The sequence below is a fragment of the Oscarella lobularis genome, chromosome 7 (genome assembly GCF_947507565.1).
Source record: "Oscarella lobularis chromosome 7, ooOscLobu1.1, whole genome shotgun sequence".
Lineage (NCBI taxonomy): Eukaryota > Metazoa > Porifera > Homoscleromorpha > Homosclerophorida > Oscarellidae > Oscarella > Oscarella lobularis.
The window spans coordinates 92,842-118,361 of NC_089181.1; the positions used below are offsets into that span (position 1 = coordinate 92,842).

Sequence of the window (25,520 nt, forward strand, 5' to 3'; positions counted from 1 at the left end):
CCAATCGTCACGCAGGCTTCGTAGCTTAGTCGGTAGAGCATTGGTCTAGTACCCGTACGTATGACAACCAAAGGTCGTGGGTTCGATTCCCTCCGAAGCCTCGCTTTTTTTTTTCTTTCTTTTTCAATTGTACAATTTTAATTTATTTTATTTTATTACAAGCTAAAATAACGGACAAAGACAACCATTTTTGTCTGCGCCTCTTGGTGTATTTTTTCATTCGTTTATGTACACGGTTATTTTCTGACTTTTTTAACTCATTAATTAAATGTCAACGACTCTCTTAAACGGCTGTTCGTAAATGTGTTCTTCGTAATGTGAAACAACAGGAATTTCGTACCCTGGAAATAGACAGCAGCCCATTCGATCGTTCAATATAACTCCGCCTCTTTTCACTAATTCTTACCATTTTCAGTGTCACTGGTCGCGGTCCTCATCTGCGACTGCTGAGTAGCTGGCGACGGGGGTTCAGTTTTTTTGTATCTGCACCGATAGCAGTGTAAGGCGACGAGACCAAGAAGAAGAAGAAGGAATATCGCACCACCTCCTGAACAATACCCTATCAAATGTCCTCTACTAATACCGCCGACGTTGCTAAGCGACGGAGTAACGAAGTGTGTATAAGGAACGACCGACGTCTTTGCGGTTGAAGCCGTCGTCGCCCATTGACTGTCAAGCTGAGAAGGAGTTGAAGCGCGGCTGGTGCCGTCAGTGGTGGTGCCGTCAGTGGTGGTGCCGTCAGTGCTGGTGCCGGCAGATGAAGAAGAAATAACATGAACATTCTCCGTTGATGCCGCCGCCACCGCCGCCGCTGTTGTTGTCATGGCGCGTACGTGCGTCGGCGTAGCGCTGCTAGCAGCAATAAACTGAGGCTTCAAGTTCCGAAAGGCCGATAAACCCGTAGGAACTGAATGCAGAGGTGGAGAGGTTGTTGCTACAAATCAACAATGAGTCGGACGAAATCGCCCCGACGCAGTACACATATGGTATACCTTCGTCTTGGCACGTATAATCCCACGTCGTCAGAGTACGATCAACGGTACTCGTCACTCCGGTTGCACACCACAACGCTCCTCGCTCATGTTTCGTTGAGTCGACAAAGGTAAAGCCATCATAGACAAAAGGAAAGACGCACGCTTCGTCGTTGCAAGTATTGATGTGAGGAAGGTCTTATAAAGAAAGAAATAAACAACGAAAAGCTCCCGGCCACCAGCAGCTCACCATCACAAATAGGCACATTTCGACAGGATACTTTACGGAGCCAACGGAACACTCTTGCAAAACACCATGGAATATCTCTCGTATCCGGTTCCGGGTTGCGGCACTTGTTTTCAGTCAAATCGTAATTTGCAAAGGCTGCGGCGTTGCTCGCGTCGTCGTATGGTGCTTCCGAATCTGCCCAATTGACACACGAACCGACGCTGATTTGCTCGTCTCCTCGATAGGCAGCGCCATTGTCTATTCGGCTGAAGCACGTCAGATCTGCATAAGCGGAAAAAGCAAGCAATTGCTTAGGGAATACAGTAGGCGGCGATGACATACCTTCGCATTGGGGAACGGTGCAATAATCCCAAGCCTTGCCAGCGCAGTTGGCCGGATTTGCGACGAAACACCACGGCTTCTCGTACTTCGTATCGGCGTCTTTCTGCGGATTGCGGCAGAAATTGTGATTACCGTCGAGTCCAGCGTTAGGATATTTTTCTGCCGTCAGTGCGTTATTATCGGGCGGCTGCGACGTCCAATGGAGACAGGTGCAGCCGTCCTGTGTCACGCTGACGGTACCGCGGTAGAAAACGCCTCTAGTGACAGGGCGAAAACAATTCTGAGAACGAACTAGAAAACGATACAGTGAGCCAAAGAGTGTCGGAGAGTAGATAGAGTGCTTCAACTTGCCTCCTCCTTCACGACTCAAAACGAAAATGAGCAGCAAAAGAACAAAAGACTTCATAGTTCTAAAATGAAATCAATCGTCAATCTCTCGTACTTTGTAGCAAAAAACTTACCGCCGGCCAACCGAGCGCTCTCCTTCCTCTCCTTGTCTCGCCTTTGCCTGAACAATAGCAATAAGAAAGCGAATGCATGCATTTAGTAGTAGCACGCCGCGTCTTGTGTCTCTTGACAGGATTCCAATTAGTCTATATGAAATTATCCTTTACCGCATCGCCATGGTATTCCTCTTTTGCCATAGAGACGCCGCCGTCTTCGTGCGTCATACGCCGCTCCTCCAAGAGACGCGTCTCTATCCCCCATTCCATTCACTACTGTAGAGTCTAGAACTAAGAAGTAGTGCATACTCAAAATAGAAATGCGTACGGATACGTCACTCTTCAATCACAAGATCAATCTAACTTCGATACGTTTTCTGCAAATCAACGTGCACGTTGACCGAAATGTCAAGTGGATCGCCTAATCGACCAATCTCTTCATCATCCTCAATCTTCTCCTCTGCCACGTAGCTCGTTAGACGTTGCACAATAGCGTCGAACGTAGGACGCTTATGGTGATCGGGGTTCCTAAGATAAAAGCAGAGTCACTTTACGTGCACAGACTCGATGTGTGTAGTACCAGCAGTCAATCATCCAAGAGTAGATTTCCCTCGGACATCCCGGTGGTGGAGCTAGTCGATAGCCTTCCTTCAAGTACGTTACAACCTAAGAAAAAAGTTTCCATATGGAAATTTGACTCCTTGAGCCCTTGCCATCGAATTGCTTCCAATTAAACTGTAGGGCTTTAGACCCAACGACCAAATTTCAAACAAAACAATTCCAAAGCTCCACACGTCACTGGCACTCGAATATTTTTTAAACTTAATTGCCTGAAAAAATGAAGTACAACAGCTTAATTAACAAATTGAATTCGCGCAAGCAACCAACCTCCAGTGCGGTCCAGCGAACCGGAATTTTCTTTCCTTCTTTCATATGATAATAGCCACCTCCTAGAACATCGCGAGACAATCCAAAGTCGCCAATCTAACAAAGTTGGGGTTAGTCTAGTTCGAGCATTTACAGCCGACAAACTTTGCACGTCAGTTTTCCGTCAAGCAGAATGTTACGGGCAGCCAAATCCTACAAAAGGCACGTACGCCGGCCGGCAAAATTAGCTATAGGGTACATACATAATTTCCGCTAGACGTGCACTAACCCTGTGAACAAAGCATTTTCTGCATAAGTACTGCATGCCACAAGCAATTTCTCTAGCCATTTTTAGCAAGTCTTTTTGAAATGGAATCTCCTCTCTTCGAGCAAATAATTGAATTGACTAGAGTAGATGCTATTATTTTTCAAACCTGATTCTCATTTCAGAGAGATGATTCTTCAAATCCCCGCGTTCCATTAGTTCTAGTACAATAAACGTCTAAATAAAAAATGGACGCGAATAAATTATTAATTAAATAAGCTCTATTAAAGAACGCACTGCTTGTTCGCCCCTTACGACACCGTGCAGTTCAACGATATTCTCGTGTCGAAATTGGCCCACGATTGCTGCTTCTTGAAGAAATTTCACGCGATCTTTGGGATCAGTGGACTTGAGAGTTTTGACTGCCACTACTACACTTTCTTCTCCTGTCGCCGCCGCCGCCGACTACGAATAAATGATTATCAATGACAAACGTTAGCTCCACCCACTCTTTACCAACCTTCTTCCAGACGGCTTTCTCTACCGTTCCAAATTGTCTGTTAAATGTATTTTAATTAAAAAAGAGGGAGTTAGGGTTACTGTCTACATCATACCCTGAGCCAAGTTTCTCCTGCAAAACAACTGCGTGCCTTGCAATAGTGCAAAACTGCTTTGCTTCAATTTGACTGTACAATTCCTTTTCTTTTCGAGCCGGAACCCAATAGTTTGCGTCCGCTTTGTGGTGGTGGTGGCTACTATTCTTGTCTGACTGGCGTTTCACTTCAAGCGTTTCATAATAAGCGTCTCCGATCGGATTCGTCTTCGCTGCCGTGGCAACGCCGCCACCGCGGTGCGTAGTGTCTAGCCCATCATACAAATCTATTAGACAAACAGACGGGCGGACTAGTACTAAGTAATTACAAGAAATTTCCGGGGGCGACGACGTAATATCTCTTTTGCGTTTGTGGCGGAAGCGAAAGACGAGTACGAGAACGACTAGTAGAAGTGCTATTGCCACCACCACCGCCGCCACCGTTCCTCCGGCAACTGCTCCCTCATTCGTAACCCTTTGGCCTTCGTCGTCGTCGTCGACGTCGTCGTCAGTAGCCATTGACGCCGTCGTCGTCGTCGTCGTCGTCGTCGTCGTCGTCGACGGAAAAGGAGAACTGTCAGGAAGATGTGATTCCGTAGCTACAGGAAAATAATCATGCAGGTCATGTAGCTGCATGGCTGCGCGCGGGTTCATGCAGTCTTACAGCAGTAGTCCCACTGCGTCATCAACCTATCATTGTCCCTCGTCACATTCGTTGCACACCACGGTCGGTCGCGTCCGTGAGTCGTGCACTCGATGAATAAAAAACCGTCGTACTCAAACGGAAAGACGCACGTCTTATTCGCTTGACTATGAACATCTAAAACACAAAATTATTGCGAATTGCGAGTGTTTAATAGCAGTAAAATGAACGAACCGGCGGCTGTGCGACAAGGAGATACGCGCGTACATGGAATTGCAACGGCATTTCCGTCAATGCGAAACTTGGGTATGCACCAGGGCCGAAAAAAACGCCGCGGATTCGGATTTCGACACTTGTTCAACACCGACGGATCATTGAGACCGTACGACGAAAAGCGACTCCCGTTTGCGTAATTGGTTCGTGAGTCTTTCCAATTTTCACATTCTCTTTCAAATCCAAACAAATTGACGGTCCGACTTTCATTTCCTCGGTACGACGCTCCGCGATCAATGAGGCTGTAACAATCCGTATCTAAAAAAATGAGACTCAATGAACGCGCACAGCTTAAATAGGTGGTGGCGGCCCTCACCTCGACACTCGGCAATATCACAATAACCCCAACGCTTGTTCGCGCAATGAGAACGAGAATCGCTAACGAAACACCAAGGCCGAGTGAAAAGCGCGTCGTCGCTTTTCTGTGGATTCCGACAATAGTTGTGATCGCCCAATCCGGCATTGGGATAACGAAAGGCTGTCTTGTTGTGCCTATTTGGCGACTGAGATGTCCATCGTTGGCATCGACATCCCGTTTCAGTTACAGCCACACTTCCGCGATAAAAGACGCCGTGCGTCGTCTTTCGATAGCAAGCATTCCGAGTCGTCGTCGAACCTACAAAGACTGAGATCACTACAATACGTATAAGGTATATGTTTAATGAGGGACTCGCCTTGTGATGTGCGGACAAATACAAATGAGGAACACAGCACTACTAAAAGTAATGGTATCATCATGATGCCGCCGCCGCCGCCGCCGCCGCCGCCGCTGCCGCTGTTATCGCCGTGCGAGAAGGAGTAGACTGCGATGTGGGAGCACACTTCGAAGCCTTATACATCTTGACCACCGGAACGAATCCCCCTCATGCCACCCAATTCTATATATAACACACAGTTTGTCTTGGTTGCTACGGTAAGCAAACTTCTTTTGTTGCCCAACTACGACGGACTACTTTAAATAGCAACGCGTCGGTTTAGTTTAATTTAAAAAAAGCAAGGGAGGGGAGAAGCGGACAATTTTGAAATGACCACGATTACCTGTAAATCAAGTCTTTCAAATTGACAACAGTTGCTCATTGTGTTCGCGGCTCTTGAAAGCAAGGAAGAAGATAAGGTTTCGTATTTCACTGTCGTCCAACCTTACGTCTCTCGTGAGAGAGCAGAAAGGCGACGTTTCTTGCTTCGTTCGCATCGCGGCGGCGGCATCACATGATCATCGTCTCCGCTCACGCTTTCTTTACAGATCAAAGGTGCCGCTTGCAATGGGAGAGTGGTGGAACCACAAAACACAGCGCGATATATTCAGATCACAAAATCTGCACACAAAAATCAACTAGGATGTGACGAAAAAGGCACGTACAAAAGAAGTACAGTATGAAAAGAAAAACACAAAGCTCACTCACTCATTCCAGCTGATGCATATGACGATGTTTAATGATGATGATGATGATGATGATGATCTCACGGATCGACGGGCGGCTCGTCGTCGTCGTCGTCGGCCGCTCCAAGCATTCCAACGTCGTCACCATCGTCGTCTCCGTCATCCGTATCGAATTTGGTCTTTGACATGAGATTGTAGGCTCCGCCACCTCCACCCATGCGACGACGCAAGACAAAGAATGCGACGACACCAAGAGCAATGGCGAGAAGGAGACCGATAATAATTCCTGCAATCGCTCCTCCCGAAAGACCGCCGCCGCCTCCGCCTCCGATGTGGTGGCTAGTGTCATTCGACGCTAAATGCATGTCCTGTTAGAAAATGATCCACTTTTGCGCATCTCACTTACCTTTGGAACCTCTAGGAGTCTTGCACGCGTAGGCCAACTTGAGTACACCGTCGCATACCCTGTCGTTGAGTCGTCCATTTGACGTAAAAAGCTCGACGCAATTCTCTGTTCCTTTGTAGTTGTCCGGCTGATTGGGTCGCCAGTTGAGACCGTCTTCATGCACGGGCGATCCGTCCGACCAAACGTAGACGCCTTCGTTGTCGCGATCATTCAATCCGACCCACAGACGTCGCCAGTCGGCCTTGTGAAGCCAATCGCGTACGAATTGAAATTCGGCGAGCGTGTGAATGCTGAGAAGATCGCTTTGAGAACCCATCGATCGGCATTGGTCTCGCGCTTGAACCCAAGTCCACAAATCAATTTGTTGGGAAGAGGCCGAGGCGGGAACGACGAAATAGCACGACGTATTGAAGGTGACCCAGCCAGGAGGACAGGCCAGTCCTCCGTCGGTCGGAGGCACATAAGGCAACGATTCATTGACTGAAATAAAAACAAATGCCGTGTCTGTCTTAGTCTACCAATAGAGCGTATCCATCCATACCTCCTATTTTTTCGCATATGTAACCGTTCTTGGAGGCGCACTTATTGTCGTTCCATCTTCCAGAATTTTCGCCGGTATTGCTCGGATACATTTCGACGCAGTTTTCCGTGCCGCGGTAGTCGTTCGGTTCGCCTCGCATCCAGTTCGAATAAGACATTCCTTTGCCGTCGGCCCAGACGTACGTTTCACTTTGATCGGTCAAGCCAATCCACACGTTACCCGTGATAGATCCGACTTGCGATTGAACGAACGTCTGTTCATACGAATCGGAAATGACGACGAGATGAGAATTCATGCTAGCACAAGCGGTGACGGCATCTGTGTACGATCGCGACGTATTCGGAGTCTTCGCTACAACGAAGTAGCACGAGTAACCGCTCGAAATCCAACCAGGTTCACATTTGACTAGAAACAGTAGAAAAAAGTGACGTCACTTTTGGGGGGAGGGTTACTGTACTCACATGCTTTGCCGGAAAAGTCGAAGGTAAACGACCCCGATGCCGTCCCTTTCGACGAAGATGCAATGCTGTTAAAATTTGCCTCCGAATAGTAAGAACGACCGGGAAGTTGAATGACGGTCACGTTGCCCCCTAAACAAAAAGATGATAAGTGTACCACATACAGTAGGGAAATGCATGGTACCTGTTGAGCGGACTAGCCACGATTGCATGGCCGCTCGACAGATAGACGAATCGTCAGAATAGACTTGATAGCCAAAGACTTTTGCATCCTTTACTTGATCGCAATCGGACGGACACCCTATAATCGTTGTGCCAGAGCAGCCTTTGGGCACGCACGTCTGATAAGTGTCGGAGCAGTCAAGAGCTAAGAAAATTATTATTCAATTGGAAATGTAATTAACAGAGGAACACGTACGAACGAAGGGAGGAGGTGAGCCGGGGTCTAAAAAGAAAAATAGAAACATTTCTGATATGTGAATAATAATAATAATCAAATTCTTACATTTTTTCATTTTGCAAACAAACGGTCGCTTGTTCTGACATCCCAGATCATTCCACCGACCTTGCGCCGAATTGAGATAGACGCAGTTCTGCGTTCCATCGTAATCGTTCGGCTGATTTCGCCACCACGACGTAATCAAGACGGGAAGGCCGTCCGTCCAGACGTACGTGTGCTCAATAACGCGATCATTCAGTCCAATCCACACGTTTCGATTGCCGCCCCACAGTTTGTATCGAGGCAAGACTTTGGTCGTAATAAAAGTGCTTTCTCTCACACTGACAATGCTAGCCAGATGAGAACTCTGATTAGGAAATAAACCGGCGCAAAACATCTCGGCTTCGGGCCAAGAGACGGCCGTCGCATTCGCCTGATAACAGTAGGGATCGTCCATCAAAGACATCCAGCCAGGAGGGCACGTGCCTATATTATAGATAGTCTATAGAACACATGCAATCAAAATTACCAACGTACCCCAGATAGAAAGAGTCGGAAGACTCGGACGATGAACAGTTAATCCATCTACGTACATACATCTAGTAGATAGTATAGGATACTTATAATATTGCTTACTTCTCGGTTTCTTGCAGATAAACGGCTGCGTTTTCGTGCATGCGTTGTCGTTCCAATATTGACCGCGAACAATTTCGCCGCAATTCTCGTCGCCCCTCCAATTGTTCGGCTCGCCGTTGTTCCAGTAGGAGAAGGGAAAGTCGGAGCCATCGACCCACTGAAACGTTCCCTCTTTGACGTTGTCTGACAAGCCAATCCACATTCGATTCGTTGAATCCGAATTATTGATCGTATTCAAGATGGTATTGGCGAGAAATTCCTCTTCGTCTAGACTAGTTATGCTCGTCAAATTGGCCTTGTGTTGTTGGCAATAAGTCTGGGCGTCAGTCCACGTCTGTTCCTTTGAAGTGCCAGCACCGTAGCTAAAGTAGTAGCAATATGACCCGTGAGAATACCAACCACTGTCGCATTGGTATTTGTCTAAAAGACACAGCAGTAAATAGAATCACAATCAAATAACGCGAGAAATGAGCTCACAAAATGGCTCGATAGTGGCAGCCTGAACAGTGGGACTTTTGTCTAAAAAAAGAAGAATATAAAGCTTATTTAACATACGATGATGATCTATCCTACGTACTAATACTAATTTTGCATGCAAAATGAATTTGTCGTCCACAGGCCAAATCATTCCATTTCTTTGATCCGTAAATTTGCGCACAGTCCTCTTGACCGTAATAGTTATTTGGCTCGCCACGATTCCAATTGGTGAATTGCACAGGCGATCCGTCAGACCAAACGTAACCGCCTTCAATGTTACGATCATTCAATCCCATCCAAATGGTGCCATATTGCTTCTGTTGGAATTGCGTCACGACAAAGTTCAATTCGTCCGTGCTGTGAATGCTAATCAAGTCGGCGCCGTATTGTCGGCAACGAGCTCGCGCATCCGTCCACGAGAGACGGAGAGGATTTTGAAAATTGTAGCACCAATTGTTGAAGCGTTGCCAACCACCACTAGCACAACTCCGTGGAGCTAAAAAATAAGAAGATCCAAGATTATCTTATTGGAATCCTGCTACAAACTTACAATGAGTCGGTTGTGAAGGCGCGCTCGTTGTAGCAGTAGAAGCTAAAAGAATACGTTTCATTTCTCATCAAGGAGATGATGATGGATGATGCATTCTACGTACTTCGTTTTTCGCAAATGTATCCCTGTTTTGCCGTGCAACTTCTGTCGTTCCACAGTCCATTGACGAGATGATCGACTTCTCGAGCGTAGAACTCCGTGCAGTCTTCGCTGTGACGATAGTCATTCGGTTCACCTTGTCTCCACGACGTGAATTCAATTGGCCAATTATCATCTGATACATAGACGCCTTCGGTTGCCATGTCATTGATGCCAATCCACATTCGAAGAGCGTCACTTCCCCCTTTTTCGAGAAATTTCGCCGTTAGAAAAGCATTTTCGTATTTGTTGTTGACGTGAACAAGATATCCGCTTTGTTTACGACAGAACGCTTGGGCATCCGTGTAGTTGAGTTTCTTGTTTTTATCAGATCCCGTCTCCAACCAGTAGCAATGTCCATCGCTGGATACCCATCCCTTATCACAAGCTACAAAAGGAAAGAAGAATCACTAACTATTTTTAGTCAAAACGCCTATTATACTAGGAGAGACGACTGGAGGAGCAGATTGATCTAAAAAAACGAACGATACATCAACATACGCCGTTGTCTTGCAAGATGACTTATCCCTTACCTGGATGCGTTTTACAAACGTAGCCTCTCTTTTGACCACACCATCGGTCATTCCAGAGGCCAGTTGCAGAGTCAAAATCAACACAGTCAACACGACGACCCTGACTATTCGGCTCTCCGGGGCCCCAGTTGGAGTACCTTTTAGAATCTTTATAAAGAAGAGACAAAAATGATGATGAAGAATTGAATTACGTGACAGGAGTTTGATCTGTCCATTTGTAGACGCCTTCCGTTGCTTGATCATCCAGTCCAATCCACACGTCGACACCTTGACGAAGCATGTAGAGAATGATTGCCTGTTGAAAGACGTCTTCTATGGACGCCAGATGTGAAGAGACAGGCAAATTCTGGCACGCTTTTTCCGCATTTGCGTACGTTGTCGGCGTTGTTGGCACATATTTGTAGCAGTGACCATTACTCTGAGTCCAGCCACTGTGGCAGTACTGGTTATTAACTAAAGAAGAAGAGAGTAAACACTGATGATCTAATTATAGAAAGTGGAGGCGAGGTCTCAACGACTAATTGGAATCACGTTCCAATCACGTTTACAACTCACCAACTGGAGGCTGTGTCGGTCTTTTGTAACCATCTTAAAAACGTCAAATTAGAAGATAGATGCAAGAGATGAATTTACAGTACTTACATTTGGGCTGTTTGCAGATGTAAGCAGTGAGTTCGTCACACTCTCTATCCGTCCAACGACCGGTTGATGTTTTCATAGCAACGCAATCCTTTCCAGTGACCGTTTTAAAGTTATTCTCCCAATGAGTGTACGAGACGGCGCTTCCATCGCTCCAGTGATAACCACCGCTCGTAACACGTGCATTCAATCCAATATAGACAGACGCAATGTTGCTAATTCCCGCAGTCGACGTCAGAAGTGAATAGACGAAAGTCTGTTCACTCGCCGAACCGATGCTGACGAGATTTCCTGGCCTTCGTCTTCCACTGTCTGTATTTCGACAGTCCCCTACGCCAGATCCCCACCACTTTGCGTCAGCGTATGTAACGCCTTTAACAATGTAACAGTAGTCGCCATGCTGCGTCCAACCGGACGAACACGGGGAAGGAGGAGCTAAAAGGATTTCTGTGTATTAGCGCCACGCCCCTCAGGAGGACCCCCTATGTGAAAGTAGCCCCCAAGATGCAGCAGACCCTTACGTGGAGTTGTTTGACAATTTGCTTGACGTTGTAATCCGAAGACGAGAACAACTAGAAAAAAGGTGCACATGAGGAGAGAACCCATACGTATGTCTATACGGAGGAGGCGTTGCTAGACACAGGCGACTACAAAAACGAATGAGAGCGCTGTTGCAACGGCTGCAGCTCGCCCTTGCGACGAAATGAGAAATGAGTACAGGAAGTTATCGCGGCGGCGACACACACTTGTTGCGCCTTACTCGAGCAAACAAACTTGAGAAAGAGTGATGCGGCCATGTTTTGAACGGAAGTTCTCGTCGAAAACGCCCGAGAGGAAGAGAAAGAGCTCGATTACAGGTCGTACCACTCAACGCGGCGGCACGCTCATGCGCCTTGCTAATATGCATGACGTTCGCATACGGGAGGCATAGAAATGGCCGCAGCCCCGTGAGCCCCGTGTTGCGATGGAGCAAAGGACTGTCGGGACAGGAAGATATCACGAACGCGATCGCATACGCACGTATACACACACAGCACGCGAGGGGGGGGGATCCGGTGGGGTGACGCGCACGAAATCGGCGAGAAAAGGAAGAAGGTCGATAGAAGGAAAACGACGACATCCTAAGCTAAAGGATTCGTGTCTTCTCCAAATCGCGCGCAATAGACTGCGATACGGGATCGGGACCCCAAAAGCGCTGACATCGAAAACATCGCCAGATCGTTTGGTGAGCGAGCCCTATCGCACGAAAGCGTCGTAAGAGATTGCGATATTCATTCGTCGAAAAGCGCTCACATCGCGCAATGGCCGAGAGAGCGGCTGTGTCTCTCGATAACCGAACGTCGACGAAAAAGACATCAGAATCGGCGACTGCGACGGCGATTGGGCAGCCAGTCGCCTCCGTCTCCGCCGCCGCCGCGATCGACGTCGCTCATTCGTTCGAGACGGCATTTCGACGGGATTTAGCTATTCCACTTCACGTTCAGCACGTTCAAAGGGCTCTCAATCTCAAACCAATTGTCGATTTTGTCGAGACGATGTTTGGCGAGAATGTTCGACCGAGGTTCGTTCGTAAAAAGGGACCACGCCTCCCTTTCTCCATGTGCTTTCTCTTTTTTTTGTCGCGCACAGCATGAACGGCGAACTGCGTCGTCTCAACGGACTCTTGAAGAGCCGAAACGATCGAGAGTACATCGAACGAGGTGAAAAACAACGAACGCGAACGAAAAATGTCGTCGAGAGAAGAAAATTTTCTAGACAAAACGACGATTAAAGCCGTACCGTTCGATTTGGATCGAATCGAAGCGAAAGAACGAGCGTGGATTCAAGTGAGGCCCCGCATGGGGATCCCGGTTTTTCCCCCGCGAACCAAATCTCTTTAGAATGTCATCGACGAATCGTCGGACGAAGACGAAGACGAAGATGAGGAAATTTGCGAAGAAGACGTGCAAAGAATGCTACGCATTCGCGTCGCCGAACGAGCGACGACGAATGTTCATGTTCCTCATTCAGCCCTTAGCATCGGTCTTCTGACGACGAGTCTTCGCTTCGATGACGACCATCGTCTACCTAGTCGTTTCATCGAAACGAAAACGACGATTTCGACGCCTCGACGGCGCCGATCGCCTAATGACGAGAAGAAAAAGAAGAAGAAATCGCCATTGGCAGTGACGGCGGCGAAAAAGGCCTGTTTGCACGCGCCAAAGACGAGTCGAAGTATGATCGGTGGCGGCGGAAGCGGTGGAGCAACGCAGAAGAAAAAGAAAAAGAAGACGGATGCTTTTGACGTAAAAGCTTCTCGAAAATTGCAATGGAGGAGCTCTATTTGCTCTTTTAGGAAACGGATATTACTGTTCCTATGGAAGCGTTTTCGGAGCGCGATGAAAATCGAGTGAGGAAACGACTATTCACTTTCATTGGAAAGAAAGAAGTGCCCAAGGTGACTTAGCTTTACTTGAGCGCCGCCGTATTCGCATCGTTCTTTCTACAGGTCTCGCGCCTTCGAAATCTTTTGAGGAACAATCAGTTGACTCACTTGAGAAAGGTAAGCGTAGTGTACGAGGAAGGAAGGCGTCCAATTTGTCGACAGATTGCTGTGGCATGTCACAAAGAGCAGCGCAAAAGAGCGGCCAAGTCACAAAAGCGGACAAAAGATGGAACAACTCGGGCGAAGAGGATCATGAAAGAGGTGCGTCTCGATAAGATCCAATCCTTGGAAAGCGTTTGTCAGGAAGCCCGGTTAGCTCAGTCGGTAGAGCATGGGACTCTTAGCTGAGCGCATGCGCAGCGTTGAGTGCCAATCCCAGGGTCGTGGGTTCGAGCCCCACATCGGGCGTCCTCTTTTATTTTTTTTTCTTTCTTAGGTTTTACTTTACTGGAAGAAGTTTGAAAAAGTCGAAAGGGATCAAAGGAGAAAAGCCGAAAAGGAAGCTTTAGAGCAAAAGAAACTTGTAGAAGAAATGAAGGAGGTCGATATCAATTTTTTTTCTGTAATAGTTAGTCTATGCAATCTTTGACAGGCTCGCCGTCAGCAGAGAAAACTCAATTTTCTTATAACCCAAACAGAGTTGTACGCTCATTTCATGGCGAAAAAATTGATAGGTTAGCTATTATTCGCAATTAAAAATTTTCTTAGAAACTGTTTGCTCACAAAGGGGAGAAGGAATCGTCTTCAGATAAAATTCTTAAGAAACTGGAAGAAGGAGCGATGCAACGTCGATTAGGCAGTGGAGCTCTAGTCACTCTTGAACCAGACGAAGAGTTTGGTAAAATGTCGTCATAAAATTCTACCTTTTTTATTTATAAAACTGTTGGTCCGTTCCAGACATCAATGATGTGAAAATGAAAGCAATGTCAAATGTCCAGGAAGCGGTAGAAAACCATGAAGCCAAGGTAGACGTGAGCGTGGATTTCCGTGGGCAATTTTTCCACTAATTTTATAAGACTCGTGAATATAATGTTACCACCAGACAACATAAGGGAGGAGGAGGAGGAATGCAAGAAAAATGTGCGTTCTACCAATTATTTTTCGTCGTACCTGTACTACTTTATCTTCTTCTTCTTCAGTTGATGAAAGCTACAGTTTAGCAAACCCCTTGATGAACGTTGGTGATGCTCCTCAGCCGTCGACATTTGACGGCCAACTGAAGACGTATCAATTACGAGGAATGAATTGGCTAGCGAGTTTGTACCATCAAGGAATCAACGGGATATTAGCCGATGAAATGGGCCTCGGAAAGACCGTCCAATCGATAGCGTTGCTCGCTCATTTGGCCGAGACTCAAAACATCTGGGGTCCCTTTCTCGTTGTAGCGCCCGCTTCAACGCTACACAATTGGCAGCAGGAAGTGACTCGCTTCGTTCCTGCATTCAAAGTACACATAATGACGTCACTTATCTCCTCCTTACGTTTGCGCGCTAGGTTTTGCCTTATTGGGGGACTGCTGCTGAGAGAAAGATACTTAGGAAATTTTGGAGCCAAGTACGTAAATACCTATAATATATCTAGTCTCTATATAATCATGCTTTTAGGACAAGTTGACTGTGTATTCCAAAGATGCTCCCTTTCACATACTTATTACCAGCTATCAATTGGCAAGAGATCACCGCCGTCATTACATTGTTTTTTTCTAAAGGGTGAGTTTAGGTTATTGCTGACGTCAAGTATTTTCATCGAATTCAGTGGCAGTATATGATACTTGATGAAGCCCAAGCAATCAAAAGCACATCTAGGTATCTTTCTCACACGTTTTGTTATCTCTCTCTCTTTCAACAAGCTTTGGATACAGTGTGAGATGGAAAATGCTGCTTGATTTCAAGTGTAGAAATCGTCTACTTTTGACGGGAACTCCAATACAAAATACAATGGCTGAAGTAAGTGTGTCACGCGGACGCTGTCAGGATGAGACTTTGAATTTTTTGTCTAGTTGTGGGCACTTCTTCATTTTATTATGCCTACCCTCTTTGATTCTCATGCCGAATTCAACGAATGGTTTTCCAAAGACATTGAGAGTCATGCTGAAAAGAAATCGGGGCTTGACGAAAGTAAAACCTCCACGACGTAGAACGAATATTAGAACGTTTTTTAGATCAACTCTCGAGACTTCATCTCATACTAAAGCCGTTCATGTTGAGAAGAGTCAAAAAAGACGTCGAAAATGAAATGGCAGACAAAGTAAAACAACAATTAGCTCATTATTATTATTATTATTTATTTCTATAGATTGAAATTCAATTGATGTGTCGCATGACGGAACGTCAGAGACTTCTTTATCGTGGCTTGCGAAACAAAATTACGATTGAGGAACTGCTTGCTTCAACGTCAACGGCTTCGACGGCTCAGGCGACCAGCAATACTCTTATGAATCTTGTGATGCAATTTAGAAAGGTTAGAGAGAGAGAACGTGCTTCCCTCCTTGCCCTCGTCACGTCAACTTTAGGTCTGTAATCATCCGGAATTGTTTGAAAGACGAGATGTGCAATCGCCACTCTTTTTTCATCTGCCTCCTTATCATCTACCTGCTTTGTTGCACCGTCAAGGTAGGCGCATGTCTCAAGCAAGCTATTTAATTAATAGTAGGAGAACTCTTTCTGTGCAGAACTGGTTGGTGGTTGTCCTAGAGAATCAAAGAAGTGAGTCACCTGTGCAAGAATAGAAGAAACTATTGTCCAATTTCCTTCTCTCTCTAGATTGTTCTATAGTTCACTGAGCATTTGGTCTCCGGACCACATACACGAATCTCAATTTTCTTCTTCAGGTACAGTAAGACGCGAGCTCTTTGCATGCACAAACGCCTATTGGGGGCTTCTCTTTCAGATGGCCTTCCTGCTGGTTTTTCTTTCCTTCGTTTTATTGATATGTCGCCGTCAGAAACGAGTGCATCAATGCTCGGTGGTTTGCTATTCAAGTACGTTGAAAAATTGATTCTCCTTGATTGAGGCTGATGATTAACTTATCTATAGACTCATGTATTGTCTCGTATTCGTGAAGATGTCCATGCTTCTTGAGCACAGAGCGTTGTGGTGGGAAAATGACAGGTATATAGCGAATTGGATTCAAGTCACTTGCGATGATGACCTTTCTCACGTTTTATCAGTCAATCCAGTAGAAAATTTCTCATCGCGTCGTCTTCTGCTCCGTCTCGCAAACTCGTCTTTACAAATTACGTTTCGCCCGTGACGTCACATCGAACGCATAAGATTTTTCGCAGTATACGTCACAATCCAGTCGCCACCGCCACCGCCACCACCAGTAGAGAAAACGATCCTCTTCTTCTGTCTGATACAATGACACCGCTCGAAATTCGTTATTTCCAACCGACTATGCTGCCTTCGTTTCTCATCTGCTATTTACCAAAGGCAAGCCGCAATGACGAATTTAATTAATCAATATTTAATTTTTTTCTAGACCGTTTCGTTGTTCGTTTCACAATACTGCGTAAGTCGAGCTTCTCAAAGCGAGCGTGAAGAATTGGAGAGAGGTGGCAATTGGGCTGAACACCAACTGATTATGCGTGGACTTGCTCCACTTCATCTCGTACACGCTAATCATTCGAGATATTTTTCCAATTCCGAAGTCATCGCTATAACAAATGCGGAAGAGGAAGGAGGCTTCTGGGGCTGTATGCCTCGAGGAGGCTGGTTTAGAATTAATATTCCCAGTTCGTATAAGAACTCGAGCGTTTGCCTGAGTACAGTTTTGTTTTTGGTGTAGACAAAGATTCTCTGATCATTGACAGTGGAAAGTTGTCCGTCTTGGATCGCTTATTATCCAAATTGAAGCGGGAAGGACATCGGGTATTGATTTATTCACAAATGACGAAAATGATTGATTTGCTCGAGGCAAGTTGAGCAAAATTTCTCCTTCCTCGTCAATTTCATGCCTGCTTCTAGGAGTACATGTATTACAGGAAGCACAAGTACATTCGACTGGACGGCTCATCAAAGATTGCCGATCGTAGAGACATGGTTGCCGATTTCCAAAGCCGGTATCGACTCTTTTTTCACAAAGAAAAAATGACTCAACATAAATTCATTAGATCGGATCTGTTTGTCTTTCTCCTAAGCACAAGAGCTGGAGGCCTCGGAATTAATTTAACTGCAGCCGACACTGTATGCACGCATTCAATCAGTTAGATACTTTTCTTAGTCTTTTCTCCTTCATCTAGGTGGTCTTCTATGACTCCGATTGGAATCCTGTATGTTTGCAGAAGTCCATGAGTCATAAATTTGATTTTTTTTCTTGTAGACTGTTGATCAGCAAGCAATGGACAGAGCTCATCGTCTGGGACAGACAAAGCAGGTCACTGTTTATCGTCTTGTGACGAAAGGAACAGTCGAAGAACGTATTCTTCAACGAGCAAAAGAGAAAAGCGAAGTAGAAGACCGAGACACGTGTACGAAATCGAGATCATATGAGACTCTTTTTAGATTCAAAAAATGGTTATATCTGGAGGTCACTTTAAACCGGATGCACTGAAACCAAAAGAAGTCGTTTCGCTTCTCCTCGACGACGCTGAAATGGAGAGCAAATGTACGCGTATTGCCACACTGCCTGCATATATAGATCCTCTTCTTTTCTCCCCAAAGTTCTACAAAAGCAAGCTGAGCAAGAACAGGCGAAACGACGACGAAATAAAAGAAAGAAACCGCTAGAACAATCAGCAGTCAGTGGCCCACGAGGAAGGCTACAACAATAGCTCATTGTATGGTCTTTTAGGAAAGCGGGGCTAGTGAAACTAAGAAAAAGGGTTTACCTTCTGCTCCCTTTCTCGACCATCTCTTGGGCTCGCCTTCCTTATCAGCGTCGCGTCCTCCAAGTGTCATGTCATCGGCGCTATCAAACGATTTCGATCTCGATTTGAGCATTGATCTAGGGGAGGACGAGTCCTCTAACAACGCTCCTTCGTACGGCGAAGACCCATCCGTAGCGTTTGGCGATGCAGTGACGGCGTTTACGTCCACACCACCACCAGCAACAGCAAAAGGAAGAGGCAAAGGCCGAGGAAAAAGCAGCGAAACGTCGCGAAAGAAGAAAACAAGTCAAAAGCCTAAGCTAATTGGAGACGAAGTGCAAGCACCACCGGCAAAGAAGAGAGCAGGTAAAAAGAAGTCTGCTGGAGACGACTGGACCAGCGAAAGGTTTGGTAATCCGTTGTACAACGCCAACCCTAACCCCCCTAGACCTTCGTGGGATAACAACCCTAACCCTCCTCCTCCTTCCTTGTACTCTAGGCGAAATTGAGACGAATTTTATTTTGATTTAGCGAGAAAGGCAATTCATTGGTGTGATTAATAATGCATGTCATGTTCTAATTAAATAATCACCCCATCTCAGTAGCTATAGGACATACAGTACATGCTACACACAAAAATGTCATCATATCGTTCTTCACGTCTTTCGAAAGCCTTTTAATATTGGATAAATGTTCTCAAAAGCTTCATATATTTCTTCTCGTTTCTTAGCACCTTAATTAATTAAAAATTTTCCCCGTTTAATTTAAACAGAGCTGCGTTTGTTTATCACCTGTCAAAACGACTTTTCCAGAGACAAAAATAAGCAATACAATTCTTGGCTGCACCATACGATAAATAAGACCCGGAAACAGTTCCGGCTCATAGCTAACAATAAATAATAAATAATAAATAATACGTTAAGGATCATACTAGTAGAGACCTTGCAAACTGAGAATGAGCCAAAACGAGACCCTCTAGACGAATAGGAAATTTGACGTCACAACTCCCAACCATATTCTGAATTTTGAACTCAGTAAATTTGGCCTAGAAAGAAAGAAACAATAGAACCACAAAAGAAAATGCACTATTTGTCACGTGATACCTGAAAACCCAATTTTTGTATAACTCTTGCATATTTTCGAGCAGCCAATCTCGAGTGATCTTCACTAGAGAAGAGATAATCATGCATAGAGGTCACCCCCCCCCCCCCCCCCGGGGGGAGAAAGAAACCTTTTTGCTCCCGTGCACACCATCTTCCCTGAGCTAAAAATAAGAGCAGTCGTTCTCGGATCTCTTATTCTCATAATAACGGCAGCGAAACGCTATAAAAGACGACTAATTAATTATTTAACTATTTAATTTGTTTGTGTACAGTACCTTTGGATTGTATTCGGCATTTCGAGCGTGCAAAGCGATCGTCTTCAAATCGAGTTTACAGCCAAGATTGACAGTAGAAACGATATTTCTTAGAGCGAAGCGTTTGAATCGCGCGACACAATAAGTATTTAGTCTCTTACTGAAGCTCTGGAACGATTCCTGACGCTTGAGCTGTCATGGGCGTTCCAGGAGTGCGAGGAGTCATCGGCTGAGAAAGCGGCGTCGCTGGAGAGAACATGGGACTCGGAACGTGAAGACCTGCTCAGAAAATAATCTCTAGATGGATTTCGTGGCGATTTCGACGCACTGCTGCCACTCGATTGGATCTTTTGCTTCGCTATTTCGAGCGAATCTGTGTCCTCGTTCGCTGGTGCAGGAGGAGGAGGTGGGGGCATCAAAAGCTAAAGCGAAACGCGTACGAAACAGCTTTGAATGTAGCGTATTTCGCGTTTTTACTCGATCCGCATCCATGTTTCTTTTTTCCGTGACGTCGCTTCTGCGTCACACAAAGTCCCGACTCTCAAAGAGGTGGGTCCCAATGGGGACCCATTTCCTTTGAAAAAAACCTGCCAAATGCCGTCGAATTTGTTTGTCGCTTTCAAAGTGATCGTCGACGACGAGCTCAAAGCATAGAAAAGCGTGGAAAAGCGCGGCATTTACGGCGGTCGCCTCCCATGCATTATCCTGGGACTCTCGGTGTGTCGATACACCGAAAGAGGGGCCCCACCAAGAGCAGCCAGCCCATCATACGGCCCCTTGGGTTCCGGGCACGCGTCACTAGTCAACGGTCGTCCCCACAGACACGACAAAAGCGATCGAATCGATCGAGAAAGGTGAAGAAAAGCGCGCGAGAGTGGAAAAATCAGCGAGAAGTCGTCTCGGATCGCGCGCGCGCACATCGCGTCACCGCCATGCCTCTATTGAACAAGAAATCGTTCGTCCCATCGGCGCCCCCCAACAATATGCACCCGGACGAAGAGATTTTCGTGTGCAAAGCAACAAACGAAGCATTTCGCGACTACGAGTAAGTTCGTTTTCGAAGAGGAGTCGATTTGTTTGCGACGACGATCCCACGTGCTCTAGAGACTTTTTCCAACGCTCGGTCCAATGCAATAGTCAAATGTGGACGTGCGAGTATTCGGGACGAACGAATCTAACATACGACGAATGCTTGGCGTCGGAACGCGAAGCGCTCGATCTTTTCGATTCGTTTCCCGACGCGCTTAAACGTCCCGTTCTCGCGCTCGTTCATCGCGTACGTCGAGCCGGTTTGCATCACGTCGTCGAAGACGTCGTCGCTTTTTATCGCGATCGTTTCGTCGTCGGAGAAACGATAAGCGTTTCCTATGCGGGACGAAAGTAAGGAAGGGAAAGGGAAGAGACATTTTTTTCATATTCATCGATTTATTTTTTCAAAAAGGACTCCTGCTCTTGTTGTCGCCTCTTTTGTCACTGATCATCTCTATTGTTCCAATGCTATTGATGGCGGCGATTCAAGCGCCTCCGTCGTTGCCCCTGACGACGCTGCCGCCACCGATTCTCCTTCCGCCACCCCCAAATATTATCCGGCTGTTGTCGGACCAAATCCTGCCTTATACATTTATGAATTAGAATACTTGAATCCACTTGAATCACACATGATGCCCACTGTCTTACCCGGAAAATTTTTGAGGTACTTTCTCCCCTGAGCTCTTCTTCTTCTTGTCATCATCTTCTCTTCTTCTATTTAGTCGAAAAAAATCGACTTTTACTAGAGAAAAAACGAAATTGTTTTTGAAATTATGTCTTTCGAAAGACGAGGGAACCGACAGAACGCTGTGGTTTGTTCGGGTAAAATTCATTTCACTTCTCCTCCTTAACTTAACAATGACTCTTCTATACTATAGTCTCATTTGGTGGTCAAATACGGGCTGGATGATCCGCCCTTGCACAGCTTTCACATGATGATTAATCCCTTAGCTTATCCACCAGAACCCGTTCAAAGTGCCCCTAGTGTTCGTCCGCCTTCTAGCGGCGGCGGTCGTGGCGGCGGCCACGCAAAACGACGAAAAACGTTGTCTAGCACAAAATCAGGCCAAATGATTCCCCTTGTTAAAGGTCTCATTCCAAAGTCTTCACGTGAGAATAGATTCCACATTTTTTTCGCGTTTCTATTAATTATGAATTTTTAGCGCGATCAACAGCCGACAAATCGTCTTCGCTTACTTCTCCCGGTTCTATGCAAAGAACAATGCAAGTCCTTCACAAATTAGGTCAGTCGTCAATTTCAGCGAAAGAACGACGAGCCCTATGGGAAAAGGAATTAGTTCGAAGGCAAGCGGAGAGAGAAGCAGAGAGAACAAAAGTAAGCGCGCATGACGACACACATTCGACGTCATTATTCTACACCACCACTACGTAGAAAAAACAAGAACAAGAAGCATTGAAGGCAAAGCGAGATAGAGAGAGACTCAAACGAAGAGAAGAGGTATGCACTGTCTCTCTAAGAAGCGCTGGGCTAGTCATCGTTTTTTTAGCGACAGAGAGATGTTGAACTGGGGAAAACGCATACAAAGGAGAAGGGAAAGCGTTCTAAGCTCGAAGTAAGACTTATTATAGTCATTATCATCTTCTTTTGACTCTTCTTTGCCGTTGTAGCGTCAGCGAGATGCCGAGTTGGAAAAACTGAGAAGAAAGAAGGAGAAGGAAGAGGTAACAGCTTTATTGATTATTATTAATTCAAAGTTATTTTCATATTATCCTAAGGCAAAGGAGCAACTTCGTTTGGAAAAAGAATCGACAAAAGAAGCGCAGGTCTTGTGGTTGAAGCCTAGAGACGATTTAGAGTGCAGTGATCACAAGGTAAAAATGAAGACAAGGGCAATTCTTTTGTTTCTACACTTTCCTTTACTCAGCCTTTACCAAAGCCTTCTCCCGTTCAAACCCGACTTCCTATGGAGCACTTTGGCGACGCTCTCATGCTCTTACAGGCCATCTACACCTTCAAACAATTTCTAGACGTTGAGAACTACTTCAAAGACGGAGGAGGAATCTCTTTCGGTACACAGAGGAGCCAATGAATGAATGTTCGAACGATGGAATTTTATTCTTTCCTTAGCTACAGTCGAAGAGGCGCTTTTGTCATTGAGCATGGAGAGTTCCCTCTTTCCCTTACTCACTATGCTCCTAAAAGCGACGTTTCGTTTCCTTGAAGCCGAAGAAGAATGCAAGCCATTCGACGTCATCGGAATGAATCACACGACGACGAATCGCGGCGGCGGCGGAAAAGCGGCGACAGCGACGGCGACGACAATCAATAGCGGCGACGCTCTAGAGAACGACGCAACGACTCAAGACGACGACGATGACGACGACGAAACACTAGGTCTCAATTGTTCCAAAGCAGATGACGACATTCTTCTCGAAATCGAAGAAAACGGCGATAGCGGCGGCGCTGTTCCGTCCGATTTTGACCTGCGTCAGACGGCTCGAGATGCGTTCCTTTGGCCGCTTCGCTACCAAGGAACGCTGCTTAGTGAAATGAATATTAGCGCTTTGACGATTACGGAAATCGTTCGTCTTCACTTTATGAGTGCCGGAGGTCGAGCCTTTGGAAGCGTTTCCAATTTTCGCTACGTTCGTCGCGGCGCTTTTACCGATTGGGACGATCCGGCTTGCGAATTAAAATGTTGCAATCCCATGTTGGTGAAACGCTTGGAGACGATTTCCGTCTTCGAATTGACGGTCGGCGAAAAATTGGAAATTTTAAACGCGTTGACGAATCAATTGCTCACTTTCGCCGCCGTGCGCGATTTCATGGAAAACGGCATCAGTCGTCACAAACAGACGAAAAAGGAATTCAAGGAATTGCAGCAGTCGTTGGAGAAGAAACGCAAGCAATTGATCATCCGCGAAAAATTGATGAAGAAGAAGAAAAAGAAGAAGAAGAAAGGAGGAGGAGGAGGACCCGTAACGCCAGCTCCAGAAGCGTCAGCAGCCCAATCTGTTGAAGAAGACGAAAGTAAACGGGGTAGAAAGAGAAGGAAGACGGTCGTTGCCGCTGCAGCGGCGGCGGCTTCAGAATCAAAGAAAGCGCGAAAGGAAATCGCCGAAGAAGAAGCGGAAGCGACGACTTTAACTACAATCAATCTACTCAAAACCGAATTAGAAAAAATGATAGAAACGAAGACAGAATTAATTGAGAGATTGGCGGCGGAAAGATCGGTTCGACGACTGACGCCGCTTGGCACGGATCGAGCCTATCAGACCTATTGGACTTTCGCCTCTCTTCCGGGCGTCTTCGTCGAAAAGGCTGAACAGGACTGCTGGCCTCTTTTGGCTGTTCCCTTCGTCTTGTACGCCGATTCGACGCATTGCGACACCAAGTGGGCTGTCTATAACGATCTGGAGAGCGTTGACGCTTTAATACGAACGCTCAACTCGCGCGGTTTGCGCGAGAAGGCGCTCAAAGAGCAGTTGAAAGCGCACAGATCGTTCATTGCCTTAGGAATAGAAAGGAGCGCTACTGCCGCCGCCGCCGCCGTCGCCGCTGTCGTCGCCACCGCGACGGCCGCGACGGAAGAAACAAGTCAAGAGTCAAGCGCCGAAAATGAAGATACGCCGACGAAAGTAGCGGCACTCGCCACCGAAGAAACGACGAAAGAAGAAGAAGAAGAATCGATGCCGTCGCCGCCGCCGTCGCCGTCGCCGGAGAAAACAGCCGACGTGGAATCAATTGAAAATGTTCGGTCGCTTCTTCTTGAAATGGAAGACAAGGTATGGAACGGCAATCTCGGCGCCGTTCGTTGCCAAGATCGCGCTGCGTGGCGAAACAACGTGGCGACGATGCGCGGAGAAATGCGCGACATTACGAAAGCCTTCGCATCGGCGATGCTCGACATAGAAGCGGGCATCGATCGACGATTCATTACGACGCCTCTTTGCGCCGCCGTCGCCAATCAAAAATCGACTTTGGCGCTCAAAGATGCTCGTAATAGTCGCTGGCTGCTTAAGAATATGAAACAGCAATTGGAGTCCGGTTGTCTCGATCGCTGGCAATCGTCTCTCGCTACGCAATCGCTAACAGGACTCTCTCAACTCGCCGTCTATATGTCGACGTTAGACCGATCGATTCTATGGCCTAAATCGGTTCTAAACGCAAGTTGTCGGCTATGTAACAAAGCCGACGATGCTCACTTGATGTTGCTGTGCGACGGCTGCGATTGCGGTCATCATACCTATTGCTTGAATCCTCCCATGGAAGACATACCAGATGGCGATTGGTTTTGCTCCGAATGTCAGGAGGAACAACAACAACGACGACGGCGACGACGTTCGCGCAGGGGGATCAGGGGCGACGACGAAAGATCACCGGCTAAGAAAGTCAAAATGGAACTTGCCTCCTGCTCCTCCTCTTCTTCTTCCTCCTTCGACTTCGGTGACGTGTCAATGATGGGTGGTGCGGCGGGAACGCGGAGAAAGTCGGCTGACGCGCGCGGATCGGATGCCGACGAACAGCTGAAAATGTGCGAGAAATTGTGGAAAGAATTGAAGAATCACGACGAAAGTTGGCCCTTTCTCGAACCGGTCAATCGAAAAGCGGTACGACCAACGAAGAGAAAAAATAATAATATTCTCATTCTATTGATTTAGAATCCCGATTATTACGAGATTATTAAGAATCCCGTCGACTTGCAAGTGATTCGTCACAAGCTCAACGTAAGGCAGTATTCGTCGCCGCGAGAGTTCAGCGCCGACGTTCGATTGATGTTTCAAAATTGTTCCGTGTACAACGAGCCGCGTTCGAGTGTCTATCGCGCTGGAACGAAGCTCGGTCGTTTCTTTGAAAAGCGTCTAGGCCAGATTGGGTTCAGCACGCCTATGGGCTATCATGAAACCCGACGATCTGCGAGTGCTGCCGTTGCTACGGTGACGGCTGAGGCCACGCCCTCCGACTTGGCCAACTAAGGTTCTATTTATTTATTTATCTATCTAGCATCATTAAGTGACACTATATGCTTTGTACAGTCTTCTGTCGTGCAGTCTATGTTTCTTCGTTTTTCTCTTTTCCTCATTTTTTGAAGATGGTTATCCGGGTGCACTCGCTTC

At 46.5% G+C, this 25,520-nt stretch overlaps 6 protein-coding genes and 2 non-coding genes across 8 annotated transcripts; 4 read left to right on the forward strand and 4 right to left on the reverse strand.

Annotated features, from left to right (window-relative positions):
* Positions 1-14: 14 nt before the first annotated feature.
* On the forward strand, positions 15-101 carry Trnat-agu (transfer RNA threonine (anticodon AGU)). Its single transcript is given in 2 exon segments — positions 15-51; positions 66-101. It is a non-coding gene; the product is annotated as a tRNA-Thr (tRNA).
* A 49-nt stretch (positions 102-150) lies between these two features.
* Positions 151-2,349, reverse strand: LOC136188643 (apolipoprotein(a)-like). Its single transcript, XM_065976396.1, has 8 exons — positions 2,157-2,349; positions 2,004-2,050; positions 1,894-1,952; positions 1,543-1,833; positions 1,222-1,482; positions 993-1,169; positions 407-934; positions 151-341 (listed from the first exon to the last, which is right to left on the reverse strand). Exons 1-8 carry the CDS (start codon positions 2,253-2,255, stop codon positions 265-267), a joined length of 1,539 nt encoding a protein of 512 aa, XP_065832468.1. The 5' UTR covers positions 2,256-2,349; the 3' UTR covers positions 151-264.
* LOC136188640 (uncharacterized) lies at positions 2,295-5,902 on the reverse strand. Its single transcript, XM_065976392.1, has 17 exons — positions 5,770-5,902; positions 5,664-5,715; positions 5,300-5,503; positions 4,942-5,241; positions 4,587-4,883; positions 4,374-4,529; positions 4,039-4,308; positions 3,732-3,978; positions 3,638-3,674; positions 3,415-3,582; positions 3,287-3,354; positions 3,142-3,235; positions 3,018-3,065; positions 2,874-2,969; positions 2,699-2,815; positions 2,566-2,651; positions 2,295-2,513 (listed from the first exon to the last, which is right to left on the reverse strand). Exons 3-17 carry the CDS (start codon positions 5,361-5,363, stop codon positions 2,345-2,347), a joined length of 2,217 nt encoding a protein of 738 aa, XP_065832464.1. The 5' UTR covers positions 5,364-5,503; positions 5,664-5,715; positions 5,770-5,902; the 3' UTR covers positions 2,295-2,344.
* LOC136188636 (C-type mannose receptor 2-like) lies at positions 5,897-11,740 on the reverse strand. The gene is made up of 20 exons (XM_065976387.1): positions 11,584-11,740; positions 11,345-11,395; positions 10,827-11,258; positions 10,740-10,772; positions 10,376-10,637; positions 10,185-10,321; positions 10,094-10,123; positions 9,617-10,039; positions 9,514-9,555; positions 9,064-9,459; positions 8,964-9,005; positions 8,487-8,906; positions 8,388-8,435; positions 7,917-8,336; positions 7,830-7,856; positions 7,596-7,778; positions 7,415-7,543; positions 6,954-7,358; positions 6,413-6,892; positions 5,897-6,361 (listed from the first exon to the last, which is right to left on the reverse strand). The coding sequence occupies exons 1-20, from the start codon at positions 11,618-11,620 to the stop codon at positions 6,087-6,089; spliced, it is 4,272 nt and encodes a 1,423-aa protein (XP_065832459.1). The 5' UTR covers positions 11,621-11,740; the 3' UTR covers positions 5,897-6,086.
* A 28-nt stretch (positions 11,741-11,768) lies between these two features.
* LOC136188634 (chromatin-remodeling ATPase INO80-like) lies at positions 11,769-18,656 on the forward strand. Its single transcript, XM_065976385.1, has 37 exons — positions 11,769-11,918; positions 11,988-12,048; positions 12,110-12,384; positions 12,453-12,523; positions 12,579-12,649; positions 12,704-13,108; positions 13,159-13,260; positions 13,312-13,365; positions 13,411-13,509; positions 13,685-13,789; positions 13,841-13,922; positions 13,976-14,086; positions 14,146-14,213; positions 14,265-14,328; positions 14,388-14,695; positions 14,743-14,802; positions 14,853-14,915; positions 14,968-15,053; positions 15,110-15,194; positions 15,248-15,365; positions 15,410-15,495; positions 15,544-15,708; positions 15,761-15,860; positions 15,920-15,953; positions 16,011-16,078; positions 16,138-16,228; positions 16,284-16,358; positions 16,418-16,679; positions 16,729-16,981; positions 17,035-17,162; positions 17,214-17,308; positions 17,360-17,432; positions 17,489-17,518; positions 17,569-17,697; positions 17,751-17,853; positions 17,910-17,986; positions 18,040-18,656. The coding sequence occupies exons 1-37, from the start codon at positions 11,788-11,790 to the stop codon at positions 18,562-18,564; spliced, it is 4,713 nt and encodes a 1,570-aa protein (XP_065832457.1). The 5' UTR covers positions 11,769-11,787; the 3' UTR covers positions 18,565-18,656.
* Trnak-cuu (transfer RNA lysine (anticodon CUU)) lies at positions 13,555-13,656 on the forward strand. Its single transcript has 2 exons — positions 13,555-13,591; positions 13,621-13,656. It is a non-coding gene; the product is annotated as a tRNA-Lys (tRNA).
* Positions 18,603-20,002, reverse strand: LOC136188653 (TATA-box-binding protein-like). The gene is made up of 9 exons (XM_065976407.1): positions 19,890-20,002; positions 19,741-19,834; positions 19,574-19,691; positions 19,434-19,521; positions 19,287-19,378; positions 19,159-19,222; positions 18,997-19,100; positions 18,847-18,941; positions 18,603-18,788 (listed from the first exon to the last, which is right to left on the reverse strand). Exons 1-9 carry the CDS (start codon positions 19,902-19,904, stop codon positions 18,712-18,714), a joined length of 747 nt encoding a protein of 248 aa, XP_065832479.1. The 5' UTR covers positions 19,905-20,002; the 3' UTR covers positions 18,603-18,711.
* LOC136188635 (bromodomain adjacent to zinc finger domain protein 1A-like) lies at positions 19,915-25,510 on the forward strand. The gene is made up of 13 exons (XM_065976386.1): positions 19,915-20,457; positions 20,517-20,792; positions 20,854-21,105; positions 21,164-21,263; positions 21,320-21,551; positions 21,605-21,777; positions 21,835-21,900; positions 21,950-22,015; positions 22,071-22,124; positions 22,179-22,274; positions 22,328-22,472; positions 22,531-25,013; positions 25,065-25,510. The coding sequence occupies exons 1-13, from the start codon at positions 20,108-20,110 to the stop codon at positions 25,377-25,379; spliced, it is 4,608 nt and encodes a 1,535-aa protein (XP_065832458.1). The 5' UTR covers positions 19,915-20,107; the 3' UTR covers positions 25,380-25,510.
* Positions 25,511-25,520: the final 10 nt, after the last annotated feature.